This window comes from Condylostylus longicornis, unplaced genomic scaffold, assembly GCF_029603195.1.
Source record: "Condylostylus longicornis isolate FDR11 unplaced genomic scaffold, ASM2960319v2 ptg000031l, whole genome shotgun sequence".
NCBI lineage: Eukaryota > Metazoa > Arthropoda > Insecta > Diptera > Dolichopodidae > Condylostylus > Condylostylus longicornis.
Genome location: NW_026578000.1, coordinates 6720401 through 6744274, shown reverse-complemented (window position 1 = coordinate 6744274; position 23874 = coordinate 6720401). Strand labels below are relative to the sequence as shown.

At 28.3% G+C, this 23874-nt stretch overlaps 1 protein-coding gene across 1 annotated transcript in view; it reads right to left on the bottom strand.

Moving 5' to 3' along the window:
• Positions 1–23874, bottom strand: part of LOC129608434 (putative mediator of RNA polymerase II transcription subunit 26) — a 178207-nt gene that overhangs the window by 138226 nt on the left and 16107 nt on the right. The window contains exons 2-3 of the mRNA XM_055519928.1: positions 9006–9059; positions 8238–8372 (exon numbers count right to left, since the gene is read on the bottom strand). Coding sequence (XP_055375903.1) covers positions 8238–8372; positions 9006–9059 — 189 coding nt within the window. The remainder of the gene's footprint in view (positions 1–8237; positions 8373–9005; positions 9060–23874) is intronic.

Sequence of the window (23874 nt, the reverse complement as noted above, 5' to 3'; positions counted from 1 at the left end):
ACTATGACTATTTTCAATAAAATATTTTTCTTATATTTTATTTTATTTTTATCTTTATTATTATGTTGTCACCTTCACTCTATTTTAACCGCAATCAAAATATTGTCATATGTCACTTTATTTTTACATTTTTTCGTTATATTGTCGCATTGTCGCCTCCAATAGCTGTCTAAACGAATTTATGTACAAACCGCATAATCACAAAACGTGATTGACCGTAAATTAATAAACGATAATTGTGATGATTATTTAATATGGAAGAAATAAAAAAAAAGAGAAAAAGCAATTTCTTCAATCGTATATCGCGCAAAAGTATTACGAAAATGGCATAGAAAACAAGAGAAATTCATCACATTTATTGCATTACGTTGATGTTATTCAATTGTTATTACTTAATTTATGATATACGTACATATACATAGTTGTTTGTGGTTTTATTCCGATATACGGCAAAATTCTATGAAATTTAATTCTTATTTTTATTTTCTGATGTTTTACATACAAGATCATAATTTCTCTTGGTTAATCGTATATAAATTTTTAAGTTTTATTTTATTAAATAGAAAGTCAAGTGCATCAAGTGCAAACATTGTTTTTTTTTTTTTAATGTAGTTCAAAGAACTTTTACGGCTACGCGTCCAATTTCAAAATAAATATAGGAGCGAATTTTTGATCAGTTAAATGAACAATTGTATAAATGGCCGAACCAAACTATTTTCACTACCACTTAAAAAATTTCTTTCACTTCATGGGAAGCGAAAATTTATGCGAACTTTAACACAAGGACCAATGAAAAATCAATTCAATTACCTATAATTTAAATTTTTCAATAATTATAATCTATATTTAAAAAATGAATATTGGAATTTCAGTCCGATTAACATTACACCAATATAAAACAAATATACAAGGATTGCAATTTTGGCATAAATTCCAATATCTTCACACAATCATGCTATATTTGATTGTAAAATAGTATGGGTAGGAAGAAGCTACACTTATATATTGACAACTGACATAACTAAAAAATAAAAAATGAAATTTTCATTAAAATTAATTCGGTTCTGTTAATCTAAATCCTCAAATGTACACACATACTTAATTTTCATCCCTACATATACCTACATGGTAAATAATAATTTATCGCATGAAATATTGGAATAATTTTTTGCTACTGAAATCAAAATGAATTTTATCTGATTTGGGATGATGAAATTCCAAATTTATATAATTGACATTTAAAATATTTTTTTTTTGGATAATAATAATTATAGTTGATGATGATGATAATGATGACATTTATGGATTTCTTTTTTAATAATAAAAATTTTTAATAAAATGTAGTAGATGCAATAATGTAGATGTTTTACAAAATATTTTTATCCTTAGGGAAAAGAAATTCTTTGTAAATAAAAAAAAGAATTTTGAAATTGGAAAATGTTAAAGTTTAAACGAAATTCCCGGGTACACGTGGAATGAATGCAAAAATATTAGAAAATTATTAGCTTGCATTTCAAATTTTTAAAACTAAGAATTTGACAGAAAAATGCCAGTTTTGACATCCAGTATTTGAAGACCAAAAAATGACAGTTTTGACAACCAGTATGAGAGAAGAAGCTACACGAATAATAAATGTGTTTTATTATTTTGCTTTTTAGGACCGGAACTGAAAATGTGTATAGCTACAATTGTATTCAAAAACAAGGCAGTTCGTTTTAGGCACTTATTGCTAAAATGTTAATGTCTCATTTTATTAAGATTTCTGAGAACTCATGAACAGTTTAAATATGAAAGTTACTTTGGGAACTGAATTCACTTTAAATAATTTAATTTCAGTTCTCAAATTTCTTGAATTATAAGTATACATACAGAAATATTTACAATTAATTATAAATGTTATAATTTTAGGTAATAAGCATTTTCAAAACTTATTTTTAAAGAAAAAAAAACAATAACAGTTTTTTCTTCTCTCTATATTCATTCATGAATTCATCAAATTCTGTAGCATCAAAGCCTCAATTTCCAAAATTGGTCATCCATAATTATAAATAAGTCACGATCATTCCGTATACAATAATAAGTAATTATGGAATGAAAATATTAAATAAGATAAAATAATTCGCTCCCATTATAGAAAATTATACTTAAAATTCAATATAAGTTCCAGTTTTATAATAAAATCATTTTTCTATATAGAATTTGTTATAAGAAATTTTAATTTTAAAATTTTCTATATAAGGCAATGAAACAGATTTTTTCTAACTGTAATACAAAATAGATCACGTTTTTCAAAAAAAAAAAAAAAACACAAAAACAAAAGAAGAAATAATTTTCTAATCATATCCGATTGTCATTCTTTTTATGTCAGAGAATTCTCATATTTTTCATTTTACTCTAAAATTATATTGCAATTTCGTAAATTGAATTAAATTTTATACAATAAAATAATCATTTTATTTTAAAAATGATAATAATAATAATAAAAGGAAAATTTAAATAAGTATAACACATAAATAAAAACAAAGCATTTAATTTATTTCAAGACTACAAGAGAGAGAAAGAGAAACAAAGCGATAGAGAGAAAGATGGTATACTTGAAAACTAAGTACAAGTACCAGAGCATATTTTACAATAAATGCGCCCTATACAAAAATATTTCGAAAATAATATTTAAGCTTTTCTTTCGTTCTCTTTCTCTTTCTCTCTTTCTTTCTTTTCAGATTCTCACCAGTCCATATTATAAATTTAAATTTAGAACAATCATTATTTCTGTCCACTAAATTTTTATTTATATTTTCATTTCCAACTTTATAATTTATAATCATTTATTTTTGTAAGAAATTCTTTACTTAATCTTAAAAAAATTTCCAAACTCAAATATAATAAAAGCACATTATTTTCTTTTATTCTATATAAAATGATCTAGAAAAGTATGGACCATGAAAATTGCAATGGATCTTTGTAAAAAACGCTTTTGCCTAAAGCAATTATTTTTATTTTTTCTCTGTAGCAATTGTTTTTTTTTAATGCGAGTTCACTTGAACTTAAAATTTAAAATTTTAAAAGCTATAATCATAAACTTTAATGTATGGAAATAAAATAATTTGAAAAAGAATGGGGATAAGGGATTTATTTAAATCTCTATACAAATATAGAGGTTTTTTATTTTCTTGTTTTGAATTTATCGAGAAATTTTGCTAAATAACAATTATACTATTGCAGTATAATCTAGTCAAATTAAAGCTTTCGGACTTATTAACAAAATTGTAATCGATGGAGAGTGTGGAGACTGGAGACCTATTAAAAAATTAAATTAAATTTAATTAATAAAGTTTACGATTTTCAGTTGAGTGGTTTTACAAATAAAGTTGAATTAGTTTCTAATGGGACATTTAATTCAAAACTGAATCAATTGTTTATTAATTCTGGATATTGATCGGTTCGAGGTACGGAATATCCTAAGTATGGAACCGATCCATATCCTGAATAAGATCGTGATAAATATACAAGAAAGAGTTTCGAATTTAGGCCGAATAAATTGCATAAAATAACCGAATATAACCAAATATTGTGAGTTCGAAAATTAAAATTTTAAAAATAAAGCAGAAATTAAAATTTTCGAATTAGTTTTAAATCCGAATCGATTTTCCCGATTATACATTTCGAAAAATTGTTGTTGAATTTTTTTATAACTTAATCAAAACTAATACAACTGCAAAGTTAAGCGAAATTTCCAATTTTTTTTTTTTTTTTTGCGAAATAGTTTTCATCTACACTAAATTAAATGAAGTGAGATGACAAAAAAGAGGGTAAAAATTTAAATCTGGTGGACAAAAAAACACAAAAAACACAAAAATATAAACTTTTTTTCAGATTTTATTATTTTTTTTTTAATAAATTAAATTAAGCATGAAAAATTTCTGTACATTTTTAATGCCTTGTTTTTTTTTCTTTAGTTCATCACTTAAATTAAAAAAAATTCAACTTTTTTTTCTATTTATGTCTCTATTTTTTGTCCAATTATTTAAAGCAATCACGTTTGATAGAATTTTTAGCGATTCAAATTGATTTAATTGGCACAATAATTTTGCTATAAAAAAGGGACAATCCCTAAAAGTGAATAATGTAAATTTTTTTCTGCATAAAAGAATAAAATTAAATTATGCACTTTAAGTGTTATTTTAGATTTACAAAATATTTGTGCATACATTGAATAAATTCTAGAATCAAAAATCAATTATAAACCTCTTTTGCCTTCACGTTACGTTTCCAATTCTGATACGTAAAATTTGACATATACTCGTATAATAACGAAAAATTTAATACTCGCCTAATACAATGTACATATGTAAGTACATATACATATGTTTTGTGAGATTGCCCATTTTTAATAAAATAATCGATTTTAATTTCCTTGATCATGAATTATTTTATATATTATAATTGAAAAGGTTAAAAAATCTATTATTGTGGGTTCAAATCTAAAATGATGTTTATGTGCGAATATAGAGTTATCATATACAAAAATCATAAAATATTTAAGCATATTGTTTATAGAGGGCGTTATATTTTTACGTAATTCAGTCGATGATTTTTTTTTTTCATATCAATATAAATAAGACAAAACAATGTAAAAAATGATTTTTTAATTTAAATTTTAGATATTTTAAATTGTAATTAATTATTATTTTTATGTTTAAATATTGTATATGAAATATGTATGCTGTGTGTATATTCATGGATCCGTATTCAAATTAAATATACTTAGTTGTAGCCATTTATGTCTTTATTATGTCACCAAATTCAAATTTTATTAAATTTATGACTTTATAATTAAAAAATATAAAGAATATGTGAGTATGAATTCAGACTCAATTTGTGACAGTTAAAAGCATTCTAACTTGCTAAATACAATTATATAATTATAATTTTTTTTACAATTAAAAAATAAAAGTCAAAGGGTGCCGAATTTAACAAAATCACTTAAAATCTAAATATCATAAATAATTCTGTTGAAAATGCCAAACGTATAGAGTACGTTCACTTTACGTAGTAGACTAATACTATGTGTGTACTAAGTATTTACTGTTAGTATATATTGCATTATGAAATTGTTACTAGTCGTTTACTATTGTACTATACTTAATATACATATTATATGTTTGACATTTAAGAGATTTAAGAAAGAGCATTTTCGAATTTAATTGTAATAATATCAATATTTTATATTAATAATTAGTAGTCAATTATTTATTATATTAGTAGTGACATCTGTTATGTAAAAGTGGAGTCATGATTACTAAGTTTTCTGTTTTTCTGAATTTTCGGTATATTTTCTTTGATGAAATTAAAAAATAATAAAATTATTTTATTTAATTAATTTATTTCATGTTAAAAATGTTAAGTGTATCATTTCTTTAAATATTTTAAGTCGAATTTCGTTTTTTCGTAATTTATACAGCCTCAGATAGTCTGAGATCAGGCTTAACTCTACATACTTTCATTAATATAATCAAGTAATTTTTTTCTTACAGTGTTATTTTTTTTTTTTGGTAAATTACATCATAATTTCCATATGCAAATCCAACAAAATTCTTTTCTGAATCAAGTATCTAACTGTAATCACAATTTATTTTATTTAAGTTGACATATTTCATTTGCGAGAGAGAAAAAAAAAACACTTTAAGTCAGCAATTTAATATTTAAATTTATTTTTCTTTTATTAATAAAAATGTTTTGTTTTTTTTTCCATTTATGTATTTTGGTTTTCTATTCGAAAACACAGATTTAATGTGCAAAAACAAAATTTCCATCTCAATTGTAATTTTTTCTCTCTCTTTTTTTTGTATTGTTCTGTTTATTTTCTATTATTACTAAGGTACTTGTATGCAAATAACATGTGAATATTATTTATATAAGATTATATAATTTTTGCTACCATACTCATTTATACCTTATATAGAGAAAACTTTTATGTACCTTATACAAAGAGAAATAAAATTCAATTTAATGAACACTGAATTCCGCGAAAATAAATTTTAAACTCTTACGATAAATCAATAATGAGTATACACTACAATCCAATGACCATTTATGCAACTGTAAATAAATTTTCTCACTCTATTCAATAGCTAATTTACCTGTCAGTTTTTTTTTTTTGTTTGAGCTAAGTAGATAATAAGCAATAAAAAAAAGACGAAATAACAAAGTAAAGAAAGGTGAGCATTTAAAATGTAATTTGCAATACAAAGTTTAAAATGTAAATTTAAAAGCATTAAACTTGTATTGTGATAAAAAAAAGGTTGGGAGAGAGGAAAGAGAGGGATATTTGACATTCATATTGAATTATACTATTAATTTCGAATTCTTTAAAGGAACCGGAATATTTATTCGGAAAATTGATTCAAAGAAATTCCAAAATTATTACAAACTCGATTTTATTTAAAGTTTTTTGAATTTTCTTATTTAATAACTTGTTCTAACTTAAACAGGCAATTTTGAACATCATTTTATTTTGGTTCTCTCCCATCTCTGTACAAATATTTGACAAACGGAATACCAAATTATTAATTATGCTTTTAATTTTTTTTCGTTTCAAATACTTTTATAAAAATATTCGGCTAAATTGCAATTTCGGTAAAATATTTGGGGTATTAAGATATTAATAGTAATTTTAAAAACCTAAGATAAAAGAGGGAGCTCCTGTTTAACAAACAAAATAAAATTTTCGCTTGGAAAATTGCAGTACAACTCGTATACAACCGTTATCATAATACAATAGAGTACAGCAAAAAAAAAAAGTAAATAATATATAAATTAATTTGATAAAGGTTTTTAAAAATGGTAGAAGAACTCTGATAAAAAAAACTCAACTGTGCCTCTGCACCGTTAATACTAAGAAAAATCAATTTAAATTCCTTGCGATTTTTTATGCTTTTGTTGCATATTCTTTACTCCATTTTAGTCGCTCCAACATCAGAAACAATAGAAAAGATAGCATTAAAAATATTTGAAGTATTTTTTCAAATTTAAATAATTTTAAAAAGTTTATTTTTTATTAATAGGTATGGAAAGTGGATATTGTGACAATGAAAACTGTTACAGAATTGCCATGCTTTTATAAACGAATGCAGTTATATTTGGCCTGATTTTTAATAAAGATAACCTTTTCTTTTGTTATATTGTAGTTTTACTATTCAATTTAATTCAAAAAATATTAACTATTGTTTAAATACAGCATTCAATTCATGTGAGATAATTTTTAATACATAGTTCATTATTTTTTATTAAAATAATTGGAAATTAAAAAGGTTTTATTAAATATTATGTGTAGATATTGGGAAAATAAAGTTCATAATAATAAAATGCAGATTCAATGGAGAGATTAGATAATGGTAAATTCATTTATTTTCTATCATCATTATATTATGAGTATATATACGTAGATGGGCATTGTTAAGCCGAGAAAATGCGTTAAAAATTATTATTATTAAATATGGAGGAAAATGCATATATGTATCTATTGTTTTTATTTAATTAGACAATTTACATATTAATTATTTTTACGCTATACAATTCTATTGTTTAAAAAATAAAGTGTATCATTTATTTTAGTGAAGATGGTAATATATACGGGGCGTATATGCACAAGTATGTTACAATGTTAAGAAACTCTTTGTTCCGTCGGATATTTTTCACATAAAATATAAATATTTTATTGTTTACAAGCGATTTTATAATACTTTGAAACTATGTTAACTCTATTTACTTTAAATTAAGTTCCCATTCGTATATTAATTTATGACCTGGGTTAAAATGAAGGTATATAATAAAAGAGATACAGAGAACAATTTATAGTCCGATTCAAAGGAGCATTTATATAGTTTAGGATAATGTGGCCTATTTTAAATCATATTATACGGGTTTGGTTGTACATATACATATGTAAACGAAAGTATAAATGTTCATTATTTTTAAAATTTTCAGAGGTCGCTATGTATTCTCTTTCTATAATTTAGCTTAAAAATAAGTTTAAATATTTTTTAAAACTCTTTCTAAAAATATTTTTTTTTTTTTTATAAAATATGCAAATAGAATAGCCACTGTGCCATTTTAATGTCATATCGAATTTAACAAATGCCGATTTGGATCGAGAAATGAAATTAATTCTTTAATTTTCTAAGTTCTTCTGATAATCTAATTTCATTTAAAACAAATAAATTAAAATAAAAACTTACGTGTTGTATTCGTTGAAATTATTTTCGTTCGATTAACACCATTCGGTGTTGTTACCGGTGTTTGAGTTTTCGGTGGTGGTCCCAAATCTGTTGGTGATATACTTAAATTTCGTACATCACGTTTTTTAGCTGATCCTAAAACAAAATTAAAATTTATTAGTAAAAATTAATTTATAAAGTTTTTCAAATCAAATCAAAAAAAAAAAAAACAAAAACGCTCAAAATTAGCAACATTTATTAAAAATGATCTTCAAAGAATTCTAATATCGTAAATCAAAAAATAAAATAAACAAAATTCAAATTTTATTGACAAACAAAAATGACATATACGATATTAAATTTCTCATTTTTTTTTATTTTGGTATTAATCAAAAAAAAATACTCAATCAAATTCCACAAAAGTTCAATGTTTTCTCATTTAATTTTTTTTTATTCTACTTACAGAAAACAACAAATTATTAAAAATTTTTTGACATAATTAGAAAATTCTGACACTAAAAAAAACTCTCAAAATATAGTGGCGTTGCTTATTTTGGTTAAAAGATGACTAAACATGTATGTATGAATGTATGTATAGAAAATATAGAATTAGAGAGATAGATTAGTCGATTTTTTTTAAATAATGAAATGTGGATGAGATTAATTACATAGTGAATGTTGAAAGAACAAAAAATTTATGAAAAAAAAAAACGATTTGTAAATTTCAAACTTAAAAAAAAAAAAAACTCAAATCATTTTCTTTTGTTTTTTGCTCCCCGCATATTTTACTTATCAAGAGATGATGGAAAAATCCAGGAATCATAAGAAGAAATTTAATTAAATCTACAAAAATAAAATAAAAAGAAAAAAAATCAGAGTTTAAAGACAGAATGAGAAGGAAAAAAAAATCTTGAATTTTAAAATTTATGTTTTGCAATATTTTAAAAAAAAAACTAATATTTTTCTTTAACATTGAAATAATCGAAGCTGTTCTTAAATTCCAGACTTTTTTTTAATTTAAATATTTAAAGACGCTTTTTTATATTTCCAGACCATATAAGCACTCCTCTTTCAAAAACACATTTAAACAATTTTGAATTATTTTGTTTTCAAATACTTTAGCCAACCGGCTTTCATCATCTTAATGCTTTATAAATGAGCCGTAAGTCCTCAGCTATCAATAAGCAGGATTTGTATAAGAACTACTTATATACCCATTTTATGAAAAACAGCAGCTATGAGAGTCGACTTGTTGACCTGCAGAATTTTTTTCTTTTTTTCACTTCTCAAAAGAGAACACAACTGTGTTGCTGTGTAGTCAGGACAACGCTGATAACAAGATAGTCTCCGATCGAATTTATATATTATTGAATTTTTTGATAGGCGGCGGCCGGTTTGCCGTAACCATAATTTTTTCATATCGTATACTTATTTAAAGATGAATAGCTGGAATAGTGAACCGGTTGACCTGCAGAACATCTTCTCTTTTACCATTCCTAAACAAGAGAACAGAATTATACTGTTGCATAGTCGGGACAACACTGACAACCAAATAATCTTCGACCGAATTTATATACAATACTGAATTTTTATTAGGCGGGCGATTAATTTGCCGTAGTTATATTTTCTTTTGAATCGTATGCTTGTTTTTTGACCTACAGAATTTTTTCTCTTTTTGCATTCCTCATAAGATAAAAGAATTATACTGTTGCATACTCGGGACAACACTGACAGCCAGCTAATCTCCGACCAAATTTTCATTTAATACTGAATTTCTAATAGGCGGGCGACTAGTTTATATAGAGTAGCCAAGAGCCATATTGCCTTTCGTATCATATACTCTGATCGGTTATATAGTTCGGGGAATACTGTATTATTCTATAATCGGAACAACACTGACAACCAGATAATCTCCGACCGAATTTTTATTTAATACTGAATTTCTAATAGGCGGGCGACTAGTTTATATAGAGTAGCCAAGAGCCATATTGCCTTTCGTATCATATACTCTGATCGGTTATATAGTTCGGGGAATACTGTATTATTCTATAATCGGAACAACACTGACAACCAGATAACTTCCAATGGAATTAACTGAAATTTTTTATAGATCGAATAAACATATTGATTTTCGTATAGTACACTTATTTAAGGAAAAATAGTTGGAATAGGCGGCCGGTTGACCTGCAAGCGATTTATTTAAAATATAAACCTGAAATTAACAGCGATTAACTATTTAAAATGGTACACAATTCTGGAATTACGTAAGCACGATTATACAACAGAACAAATAAAATGAATGAATAATTTTTCTATATTTTCCTCGAAAAATTACCAAATATTATTCTAGTAGAATTACTTTCCACATGATATCACTGTAATTTAACTAATATTTAAAAATTTAGATACGTGAATTCTAAAATTCTGTTTATTTATAAATTTTAATTGACTTTAACGAAAATCCTTGAAAAAATTTTGAAAAAAAAACTTCGTCGGAAAGAAAAAAAAAACAACTTTTTAGTATCTCTTTCACTCTCTCTCTACCTGCCTCTCTAGCTAAATAATGTTGACAAAAGTATATCTGGGACGGAAAATTTTTTAATTTCATTCAACTATCACGAAAAATATTTATTTTTCTACGTCCGCTCGCCTCATTTCCCCCTCCATTCGTCGCATAGTGTTTTTTTTTTTTGCAAATCTACTTTCCAAAACTTAACTTTAAATTTTTTAAGAAATAAAAATTTTTTTTTTGTGATTTTCTTCAAACATTTTGAATTTAAATTTATTTTTTTTTATTTTCATCCCCATTACAATTTCAGCCTTATTTAGTTTTACCACAATATAAAAAAAAAAACACAATAAAAAAGAATAATAAAGTTTACTTTTTCGTTTCACGTTTCAAGGCTTAATTTTGTGTGAGTGTGTGTATGTGTGTGCTGCTTTCTATACCATTTTAGATACTAAATTTTCTTTTCTCTAATTTCAGGTTTATTTGCTTTCGCACACATCAGAATCACTGATGCGAAAATGAGAACAATGATGTTAAAATATTTTACGTTTTCATTTTCTTTTCTTTTTTGTTCTATCTGTGAATTTTCACAAGGAATTCCGCAAATAAGTATTTAAGTTTTTGTAAAAGAAAATTATTTTATTGTTTCTTCTAATTAGAAGGGAAATTTTTTTTTCTGCTAAAAAAGCTAAAAAACTTGGGATATGTACAGAAAACAAAAATTCCTTTTAAGACGAAAACAAGAAATAAAAAACGTTTTCACTAGAATTTTTCCATGGGTAAAAAGACAAATAATGTAGGTAAACTTTAAAATGAATTTTTCATTGAAATTTGTTAAACAAACTTTTTTTTCGAGAAATGCAATAGTAAAGAAAAGATACGCTGCGAAATAAAGAAAACCGGATATTATTTAGTGCTGTTATTTTTTTATTAAATTTGCATATTAATAGGCGGATTCAACATATTTCGCTAAACAGTTCTGAAATTTTAATTTTGCTAATTTCAAATTATTTTATATTAGAAGACTGCAAATACTCTCCTGATACGACTATCTGATAATAAGGGCAGAAACTAAACGAGTAACTAAAAATTATATAAGGGCAAACACAACAGAAAATATGACCATTCAAGAAATTTTATTAATTAATTATTATTAGAAATAAAAAAATTTATATATAATGGATCCAGCTAATCTTAATTCTGATTATGGCAGGCAGACAATTCTTAAGAGAAACAATTTTTCTAAAAGAAAGACAATTGCCATAGTGACAGAAAGTTTATCATAGAATTTTTGGACAGGCGAGCTCGAGAGACTGTAACCAAAAAGTTTTTTTGGTCTTTAGAAAAAAATTTTGTATAATTCTCTCTTTCTAGCTTCGCAAACCTGATACACATATTAATAGGGTTACCCTCTAATAAACTTGACCACATTTATGGAGGAAACCACTTCATGGAATTTAAAGATGTTGACTATTTCAACCGTAGTCCTTTCATATTGAAAATTGGTGAATTTTGAAAGCATATAGAAATTGAAAAACAAGACTAGAACATGGTTTTTGCAGCACAATATAAAACATCGTATAAAATTATCGAAGGTATACTCGTATTATACTCGTAAACTTATTCGATTAAACATTTAAATTTTTTTGATTATCCAACGGAACTGCTTCTAATAGTTGTTAGCAAAAATTAAACGAGAAATTGAAAACAAATTTCGTATTTTAAAGAGCAGGTCGATTTGGAACGTCATGTTAAGGTATAAAATGTTTTCATTTATTACTGCCTGTGCCTATGATTCCTCTTACCCCTGTTTACATTCAATTTTATTCGCAAATATTATAAAATCTACTTAGCATCAAGTGTGCTACAAAAACATTGGGTTCTTCTTTAAATTACAGTACAACAAAGATAACTTTCTTCAAATACTAGTTTTTTCAACAACTACTCAATTACCTTATATAAGTAATATTCAAAAATATAAAAAGTAAACTTCCTCTATATTTCTATGAAAAAAAAACTTACGTCACAATAAGTTTTCCTATTTTTTTAAAAACTAAAATTATTTTCTAAGTTAAATAGAAACTTTAAATGAGAGAAATTTTTCTCTCTTAAAAAAAAAATAGTGTTCATTTGTCAAAAGAAAATATTTTATTATTTTTAATATTCCGGAGCCCATCTGTTTTCTGTGTTAATTAATTTAACCAAATATTCTCGGATTAAGAACAGTTGAACTAAGTACAATCTGCAAGTGTGTGTAAAACACAATATACTTTAAGAATACCAAATATTTTAATAAGATTAAATAAAAAAAAAATAAAAGAAAAATTAAACAAATTTAACCGGCTATAAAAGTTGCCACCGGCTGCCCCCCGTTTTGAAAATTTAAAAATATCATTGCTAAAATAAAAAGTTGGAAAAAATTTACATTTAAATGACGTCTTCAACTTCTGTTCCTTCTTCTTCTTCTTCTTCTTGTTTTTAGTTCATCTTAAGCTTGACAAAATGAATAAAATAAATTTTTTTTTTCTGGAATTTAGTTTTTCTCTTAAAAAATGCAGTCACGTGAAAAGTATAAAATATTCAAGTTTTTCCTTGCTATTTGTTTCGTTTTTGCTTTTTTTTCGATTTGGACACAAGAATTTCCATTCAAAGTGTGCATTTCCTTAATTTACAAAAAAAAAATAAATAGAGTCAACTCATCATCCATAATACCTTAAACGTTGGTTACACAATCTAAATAGCACAAAGGCTTATATAAGCATTTGCATTTATGTGCATACACACTTGTATATTTTGAGTGAGATTTATTTTTTGCTTCCTTCTGTCAACTTTTAAATTTTTTTTTATCTCTTGCCTCTTTGTTTCCTTTTTAGTTAATTTCCAACTAACCGTTTATTATACGAGTATTTGTTTAAAAATAGTTTTTTGCACAAAAAAAACACACACACAATTGCATATTCACATTCTCTGCACACTGTTAGTTTCCACTGTAATTTTTTGTCATTCATTTTTATTTTCTTAATTCTTGTCTTGCCTTCCACAATTACGTTTACAATTCAGTGGATTGAATATGAAAATTTTAAACGCAACGCGGTTGGTTTTGAAACAAACCAAATATAAACAACCACCGTTGTCTTATTGCATTGTTTAATATCATTTTCTTTCATCTCATCTCTTCTCACAAAGTCTTCTTTTCATCTCCTCCTATGTTTTATTCTGGAAGTCTGACTGAACTGCTCAAAAATTTTTCTGTTTGTTTTATATTGTATTGTATTCTAATTTATAGTTACATAGAAGGTACTTATTTACAACTGCATTCCATACAATAATGAAGGTGATGAGATCATACCAAATTTTGGATTTCAGCAAGAATTCAGTCTGCGGTGCATGCCTGTATCTCAACTGAGCCGTTTTTGACGAAATTTTAGATGTGACTTTATTTTATCTATGGCAGGAATTGACCAACTTTTGGGATATGTAAAACCTAAGAAATTAGTCGGTTTTACATTTTTTAATAATTTTGAAGAGAATGTTCAACAGATTAGCATCAAATCTTATATATAACTTCGTTCGACAATACGAGAAACTACCTGTTTTTAAAACAAACCAGTTGCCAAAAACTGGACGTTTGCTACGAGTCGAATTTACATTTTTGGGCCTATAAGAAGAAATAATTATCCACTTTTCTTGAAATTTAATAGTTGACTTCAGTTTATTATAGGAAGCTATTGATGATCTTTTTAGAGAATTCGGTTGGCATAAAATTAAACTCAAATTCACTCACTAAAAGTTTACTAATATCTTTAAAATTTGAAAGCAGTATTCAAAAGGCATTTTCATAATCTTATACAACATTGTCGCTTAACTCGACATAAGACCTTGCGGTTGACTATGTGTTGACCACGTCAGATTTTTTTTACATTTTATTTTCTCAGATTATTTTCATTGGGGAGGAATGGAGGATGAAGAAAAGTGACATACAGAAGATTTTGAAAAAGTGAAAAAAGGTATATTAAAGCATTCCCAACCTATCCTTTTTCATTATTATTTTATCTGTTTTATAAAACACTATGCATTTTTTCCATATCATAATAAAAATATGTTTGCATTGTATATGTGCAGCATTAGTACTTTACTAAGGTAAATGAATACTTGCTTAAAGACACAAGAGAAAAAAATAAAAATATATTGCAGAATTGTATGGTTGAATAATACTTTGAGTACATAGAAATTTTTTATTATTCTTATACGAACATTTAAAAACGTTATAGAGCCTAAGAATAGCATCATAATATAGAAAACGGTAGCAAAAATTGCCAACTGTTACTTAGTCATACATAGTTTTTAATATCAATGATATTGCATAATATCTAAAAGTTATCAACTTGCACCGGTTCACTTAAAAAAAAAAATTTAATATAGAGTCTGCTAAGGAAAAGCCGCTCCAGTGTTACCAATCGCCCTTAAAAACAAATCTAATGTAGAAGTTTTGAATTTCTGATTGTAATTTATTGCGTTCTACAATGGTGTTCCAAGAAGCTTCAGGAAAAATTATTAACAGTTCAAAGAAATTTTTGTTGGGTGAGAACTTTGAGAATCCTCGATATTATAAAATTAAGTAGCATTCTGCTCCGAATTTTATTATGATTTATTGCAAGACACAGGCGTTTTATGGGATATCTGTATACAAAATCAGTAAATTATTTACTTTGATAATATCTCCTTTCTTCTCTCCCCCTTTTGTTGGGGTGCAAAATTTTTTGAAACAACAAGTTTGAAAATTTACTGGGAGCATATAGGTTGTGTCAACTACAAAATTATTTGAACGTACAATACCATATCAAAACGACATCAACTGGGAAGAGACGAATTTATACCTATATAACGAGTACTAATCCAGGAACATAATGAAACGTTTAAAGAGATGGTAACCTTGTTTTGCCAGTATCAAATGTGTAATAAATTCACATAAAATATCTAACACAAACATTTTTTTTTTGTTTTTTATTTTCCACAACAATAATATCTTTTTTGCAATATCAAAAGATATTAACAAAACAACAATAGCAGCACCATCAACAGCAGCGGCAACAGCACTACCAGTAATGTTTAATTTTAAAACCAGTAAAACAAAATGCAATAAACAAACAAAACAGTAACAACAACAAAAAAAAGCTCATACAAACTGCAATTCACAATTAAATACACAACATTTTTGTTTTATTCAATGAGGTAACATTGATGGTGCTGTTCGTATAGGTACATAAAGGTAATAACTTGGTTTCTAAAGTATAGTTAAGCGCTATGTGAAAAAAAATTACAATAAGGGAAAAATTCTTATACAATTGTATGAGCTTATGTTTGAATTTGTTGGTATTAGCAACAAAAATATTAAAAGAAAAGAAACGTGAGATCTTAAATACAAGATATAGTTGCAAATTGTAATTACAAATAAAGGAGAAACATTGAATCAACAACTGTGCTGCACTATTCTTTAGTTGTTACTTTGTATAGTTTGTTTAACTTTAGTCTATACCTTAGATATACAACTATAAATTCTGGTTAATTGCTACTAATATGAAAATTAAACGAAAAATATTTTTGTATATTTAGTGCAAATTTATATAAAGATTAAGATTTAAAATTGAACGCCGAAGTTGCAAAATTAAAGTCAAAATATTATTGTGGTATTGGTGAAACCTATTTTTTCTTAAATATTGAGACTCAAGTATGCCTAAGGCTAACGTACATTACGGTTACATTGAGAAAATTTAGGAAAATTTAGGAAATTTAGGAAAAACGGTATGGAACAATGTTTAAACGCAACGACTGAAGTTAGAGAGGAGTTTTACGAGCAGTTAGTATCAGTACTGAGCTCCATCCCTAAAGCCGACAATCTAATAATAATAAGGGATTTCAATGCATTCGGGATCAATTCGTTTACAGGTGAGGCGTCAAGGAACCAGGCACGGGACGCGCGTAACAAGCTACACAGTGCTAGTAGGAGGCCGCAGCGGCTATCGCTCAAAACCACGGAGGAGCTTAGTCCTTGGAAGATAGAGCAGATGTAGAAAGCGAAGGCGATCCTGGGTTCGAAGGAGGCCTACGGTGGCTCCTCCGGTTTCATTGGGTTCCGGTGCGCCCAACAGGGCTAGGGAACCCGCTGGAGTTGTAGCGAAAACCGAAGGTAGCTCACCCAACCAAAAGCAAAGCCGAGGTTAGGAGGGACCACTTCCATAAGAGGGGACGCTCCGATGATGGTATCCTCCCGAGTACCTCCAAATGGAGGTAATACAAGTCAACCTCCATCACAATAGGCCACTACTGGCAATGTTGTGGGGTACATGAGCGCTAATGAGATGGAAAGGGGAGAATACCAGGCCTGAGGCTTAAGGACTATGTCCTGTATTACAAAATCGGAGTAAGTAGACAGAGATCTTGTATTTTCCCCAGGAAGGAACTAAAACTTTTTCTTTTGGATAACATTTGTGACGGTGATACAACTGTGGTGAGGTGGGAGAGGAAGAAGAAGGATTTGCCTCTTCTTCTGATCTCATGTTATATGCCCTACGACAGCGAGGCAGAGCCGCCGCCAGAAAAATTCAGAGAGGCTATCAGGATGTGGAGACACGATGTACTGGCTGGGTGTGATGCGAATGCGCACCACACTCTATGAGAAAACGCGGATGTTAATCAGCGAGGTGAGTACTTAGTAGATTTTCTTAGTGGTACTAACCTTTGTGTATGTAATAGGGGTTGCGACCATGTAACAGGGCGTCTCTGCAGTACAAGGAGTATACATTGGCTGCTTTCTTGGATGTTGAGGGTGCTTTCAATAATGTAAAGATTGAGGCTATCGTGGGGGCTCTCGAAAATGTAGGAGTAGAGGAGGGCATAATCAGTAGAGTAACTCTACATCCACTTACTGCGTGATTTACGGATAGTAAGCTGCTGTGGAGGGAAAACATAGAGAATAGGGTAATGAGGGCCACGACTGCGTTGTTTGCCTGCAAGGAGGCGGCTGGTAGACGGTGGTGATTGAGTCCTCGACTGGCCTACTGGTTGTATGAGTGTGTGGTTAGGCCTATTCTGACGTATGGGGCATTGGTCTGGTAGCCAACGGTGCTTCGGGATAGGGAAAGGAGGAAGTTGGAGAGGGCGCAGCGTATGGCGTGTATTGGGGTGACGGGTGCATTGCGTTCTGCACCCACTTTGGGTTTGGAGATTATTCTCGACCTGGATACGGTGGGTGAGCTGGTAAAAGCGGCGGCTGCGGAAAGTGCCTTGAGGTTATAGGCGATGGGCATACTTAAAAACAGGGAATACACACACAGTAGAATTCTGGGAGAATATGGAATGCGGCCTATGGGCATTAGGCCTGATTTTGTGGTGCCATACACCGACTGGAGGGTTGATTATGGGGTTGTGTTTCCATAAAGGGAGGATTGGAGTGTGGGGGGGGTTATGATCGCATGAGGGGTTAACCATCTACATGGATGGTTCTAAGACAATGGATGGTACGGGGGTGGGGGTCTTCTCCGAGGAGTTGAGGACAGAGTTATCGATAAGACTACCTGATGGATGTGGGGTCTTCCAGGCAGAGATTTTGTCGGTGCTCAGGGCGGCTGAATTGGCTGCCACAAAACCGGAGGGGATGCGAGTGGATTTTTGTGGATAGTAAGGCGGCGACTGGGGCCCTCGCGTCCTATTCGGCTGGGTCGGCTTTGGTGGGTCGATGCAGGGGACAATTTGTACTATGTGCCAGGTGACTGTGTGCTGGGTTCCCGGTCATAGCGTGATACGAGGTAATGAGATGGCAGATCGTTTTGCGAGGGCTGGGGCTGGCGGCAATACTGACGTGGTAGACGCGGCGGTTCGTCTACCGCTGATGGGTTATCTTGCAGTCATAGATAGTGAGTGTAGGAGAAGGAGTGTAGGAGAGGAAGATAGACAATGTGGCCTATCACGGACAAAAGGAGGACGAGGATGCTGTTGAGATATAATAGGGCTGGCTTAGCACACTGGTTGGGGTCCTGACGGGGCGTTGCCTTCTGGGGAAAATGGCCAGGAAGCTTGGGGTTGCTATGATGGATGTATATCGTGGGTGTCGAGATGTGGCGGAGGTGGAGGAAGTAGAGCATGTGCTTTGCGTGGGTATACAGGTGGAGCCCCCTTCTCATACCACTACTACTACTACTACTCCTAACTGCGGACATAAAAATCAAATTAGTAGCCAAAAGAGATACGAACAGTAGCAGGTTCAGATGGCTTAACAATCACAAGCTTAAACCAGAAAATACAAAGCAATAATTTTTACCACATAACGAAAGGATAAAAACGAAAGGAGCTCAGAAGATATCAGAATAGAAATCAAAAACAAATGCAAAGCTTCTATCATCAAACTGGTAAATATATAAATTTTTATTATCATTTCTCAATTCTCACCTCATATATTCGTATAAAATTAAATGTGATAATTTAATTCCTTTATTAATTCTGGTAATCATGATAACAATTTCAATCTTTTAAAAGCAAAATCGATTTTAACGCACTAACGTACCCCTTTCCCCTCCGGGCCTGCTTCTTTCCTTTTCTTTCATTTGCGGACCGGCAAAACATTCCTATGATTTTTGATATTTTCATAGTAGAATTAATAACTTTTTCACAAAAATATCAGACTTAAAATTTTTTCACGAAAAATGAAAAATTATAAAAAATTCTGCACTTTAAGGTAGAAAATTTCTCCCCTGTTGCAAATTTTCCTGAATTTTAAACTGTTATATTAAAATTTATGTTTATAGAAAGAGAAAATTTTTATACAACAAATATTTTTTTATTTTGAATTTCTTTGGAAACTTTTACAAATTTTAACTTAATTTTTTTCAGGTTTCTATTTTACAAAACTTTACTAATTTATTAAATCATTTCGCTGTTTTAATTTTTTTTATTATAAACGAATAAAAAAAAATGACTTTTATTGTTCCAAAAAAATATAAAAAAAATTTCATTTTTCTGTGTTACGAACAAAAGAAGCTGGCGGAAGTAATAAAAAAAAACAAAACGAAAACTGTTTCTTATGAGCATTTTAAAAGATTTTTTTTTAATTATTTATACTAAAAAAAAAATAAAAAAAATAATTTTAAAAAAGAAGTCAAACTTCTGTAAAGAAATTTATTTCATAAGTTTTAAGGTTTTTTGTATTTTTAATACAAAATGAAATTTTCAAATGAAAATAAATGTAAAGTTTTTTTTTCAGTGAAGATTTATTGCAAAGACGGCTGACGACTGACGATTGACGACATTATAATTAATTTTTTGGAAAATTGCATTTACAATAATGCAAACATTTTATTTAAATTGGAAAACTTTTCTTTTATAATATGTAAAGGGGTGGGTAATTAGCATTCTTATATAAGGTCTAAAATTAAAAGATATTTCTTAGCCAAATTAAAATTTCTTCAACAACTATTTTGAATAATTGCAAAATGGATGATTTTATTCACAATATCAATATTGTGAATAAAATTTTGCCATCATTTAAAATTTTTCAAAATGTCATACAAAACTAATGATTTTGCAAATGGTTAATGCAAAAATTTACCGTTGAATTCATTCAAAAATAGATTTTTTATTACTTCTTTCTATGTTTCCTACAATTATTGACCCCACCTTTTTTTTCACCTTCCAAATACTTAGTGCGATAAGAACAACAACATCTGAAATATTTTCTAAGAAATCAAAGAGAAACGAGAGTAAAAAATTGTGTCAATAAAGTGGTGGATATTGGCGTTATGCGACACGAACACGACATTTAAAATCATTTATCCTTCATAATTTCGGAAATTTTCCGTTTTATTTGCTAAGTGCAAATTTTTTTTTTACAAAATCAATTTAAATAATTTTTGGAAAAGTTTAAAAGAAAAAATGATTTTAAAATTCAGTGGCTTCAAGCACAAACGACTTAAGTCTGTTTTAGTGATTTCGAGATAAATGCATTTTAAACTTTAAATTAAATTTTGAAAAAAGTTGTGAAGTTTTTTGAACCAATTTTTTTTTTGATTGAAAAATAATTAAAAAAGGAAGCGATTAACTCACAATCTGAAGTAAAACAACTAATAGTATTCTCATAATTATGAAAAAAGTGAGATAGGCGGTTATACAAAATTTATAAAAAGTACTTTGCAAAGCATAACTCGACTTAGGCGATTTGTGAAAAATTACTTTTGCATTTTCGTCAAACTTAAGTCGACTTAAGCTGTTGTTGCAAAACTGAAAATATGGTTTTAGGTGACTTAAGTTATATTGAAAAGGGAAGAAATATGTGTATTATTTCTAAAATATTTGATTTATCACTTTTTTTTCAAATCATTGTCATAAAAAACATAAATTGGGGTAAAAAATGAATAAACTTCGAGTAAAAATTATTTCTAAAAGTTTAAAAACAATTTTTTCATTAAATTTAAGAAAGGTGACAGTATCTTTTATTCTCTCTCGGATTCTCCAACTAAATATGGATGAGTATCTGCTAAATCTCCAGTCTTTATCGTTTTGTAAAATTTGTAAACTAACAGATAAAAAAATTGCATTAAGTACTCTAAGTTTTTCTTTTTTGGGACTAATTTTCTCTTCTTCTTCAATTTGGAGCATGTCTTGAAAATCTAATTAGTTAACACCTCGTCTTAAAATATAAAAAATCTTTGTATAAACTGTTCTTGTAAAATATTTTTGGAAGTCAATTTTTTGAAATCTGTGGCGCGACTCTTTCCACTTAAGAGAATTTCAAAAAGTAATTCAATTACAAAAAGGCTTCATTGTGCAACGGATCTGACAAAGTTGTTACATTATTGTAAAAATGAACACATAAAGTAAACTCTAAAATGAGTTTATGAGTTTTGTGTTTGTTATTTTATTTATGTACTATAGTCCATATGACTTTCTTACTTGTTAATAATGATACTAAATGCGAATTAATTAAAATTTTTAAATTAAAAACAAAGTGAAATCGTGTGTGAGGCATTACAACTACTGTAATGAAAAGTCAAATTTGATAGTGAACTCGAACTCGTATAGAAAATAATAATTCGATACTTGTGAAAATTAAATCTTGGAGACGTATTATTAATTACATATAGAGAATGGTTTGTTCGTCAGTTTTTCTCTAAGTTCTGCCGTAAAAAGTATATAGATCTCCGTAAAAAGTTGTGGCAAAGTAAATTGGTTCAGAATTTGCTCTCCTTTCATAGAGTATATAAGTATTTGATTATCAAATAAACAAAAAATATTGTAAGTTTGCACGACATTTTTATGATAGCTGTCAGCATTTACTTTTCAATTAAGACTCCATACAAATTGACCACGAGTCAGTTTCGAGCGTTCATGTACTTGAGTGCATTGAGGAAGCCCGGTCGCGAAAGATTAAGCGAATTTTTCTAACCGTTCGGCAAATTGTAAAAGGATTTTTCTTAAAAGAATAAAAGTAGAAAGCCTTTCATATTTTTTTATTTCTACAGATATGTTCACATGCCCAATAGGACTCGAAAACTTGCTTTTGAATGTTGTCAATTTTAAAATCAGGATCATTAATACAGTCACCACGATCAAAGTCAATTGCGGTTTTCAAAACTGTATTAACTTCGGTTTTCAAAGTAAGATCTGTTGATACTTGTTTATTTACTATAGAACCAGTTTCGCTAATTTCTATGCTTAAAAACACTTTGAATCCGTTATGTTAATTTCAAATATATTGCAATACATCTAATATCCACCACAATCATTTCAGCTCGCCTAGCAAGTTCCAAAATTTTTAACGTACATTGATTAAGCGTGGATAAAGTTTATATTGGATAATTTTTATATTATTTAACAATTTCCAACATAAGCACATTTAAAAACAATAATAAATAACTGTCTTTGTAAAAAATACTTCCTTCGAAATAACAAAAATATCATAAATATTTGAAAATCGAAGAAATTTGAACTCACGGAAATGAGTAATAAAAAGTATAACAAAATATTGTTATTCCCAGATGTACCAGTTTTATTTATTGAAAAAAAAACCCTTGCAAATTATAATAATTTGAATTTCCTAACAAAATGTGTTTTACTAGTGTATAATAAAAGTGTTGCTTTGTAATACAATAATTAGAATAAAACCTCTTGTCAAACACAAAAATTTGTTCTTCCTAATAACATTTGTTTTACAAGGGCATAATAAAACAACACTTTGTTTAATAATACAATTAGACCACAAAGGCAAAACAATCTACCATCAGGTAGCTAGCCACGTGTCATTTTAACATGGGAACTCCGTCAATTGAAAAAAACATTTGTCGCAGGTAAAACACGAAATGACCTACAAGATTATTTGTTAAATAAAAAAATTCAAATCTTAAACATGGGATATTTGGGTAATTAGAGCATTAATAATGCAGGTAACTTCTGCAGATGTTTTATATTTTGTGTTAAAAAATACAACTATCTTACTTGTCGCTGAATGTAAGATTTAATTTTAACTATAGTTAACAAGTTTTAAACCATGGACATAAAGTACCTACACTATATATCACATAAAATAATATGTTAAGCGTTATAAAGTATTTTTTATTATAAAAAACTAAAAAATATTCTATACTAATTATGTATTATTTCGAACACTAAACGCTTAACTTCGATGTATTGTTCTTATTTGCACGCGTTATAAAAACCTAACTCGACATAAGAAGCCTTTTGGAATATAATTGCATTTGCAATAATCGCCTAACTCGAGATGAGTTTAAAAAACCACCAATTATTATTTTACACAAATCGCTTATGTCGAGTTAGTATTTAAAAAAATTCAAAATTAATTTTGCAACAAAAGCCTAACTCGAGATAAGCGGTTGTAAAAATTCATACAAATAAAAAAAAATGTCACTAATTTTGATTTGCAACAACAGCCTATCTCGAAATAAGTGGTTTGTCAAAAACATAAAAAAGATGTTTTCTGATCTTAACTCGATTTAGGCGATTAGTGCAAGTGCACATTGTTGCCATTTCGAGTTAGGTCATGTGTGAATTCGACAATAACTCCGGCTACAACAGTCGTAGAACCACCAAATTTTGTGAGCATATGAAACTCAAAACGGAGAATTCGCTGGTAAACATATCTCA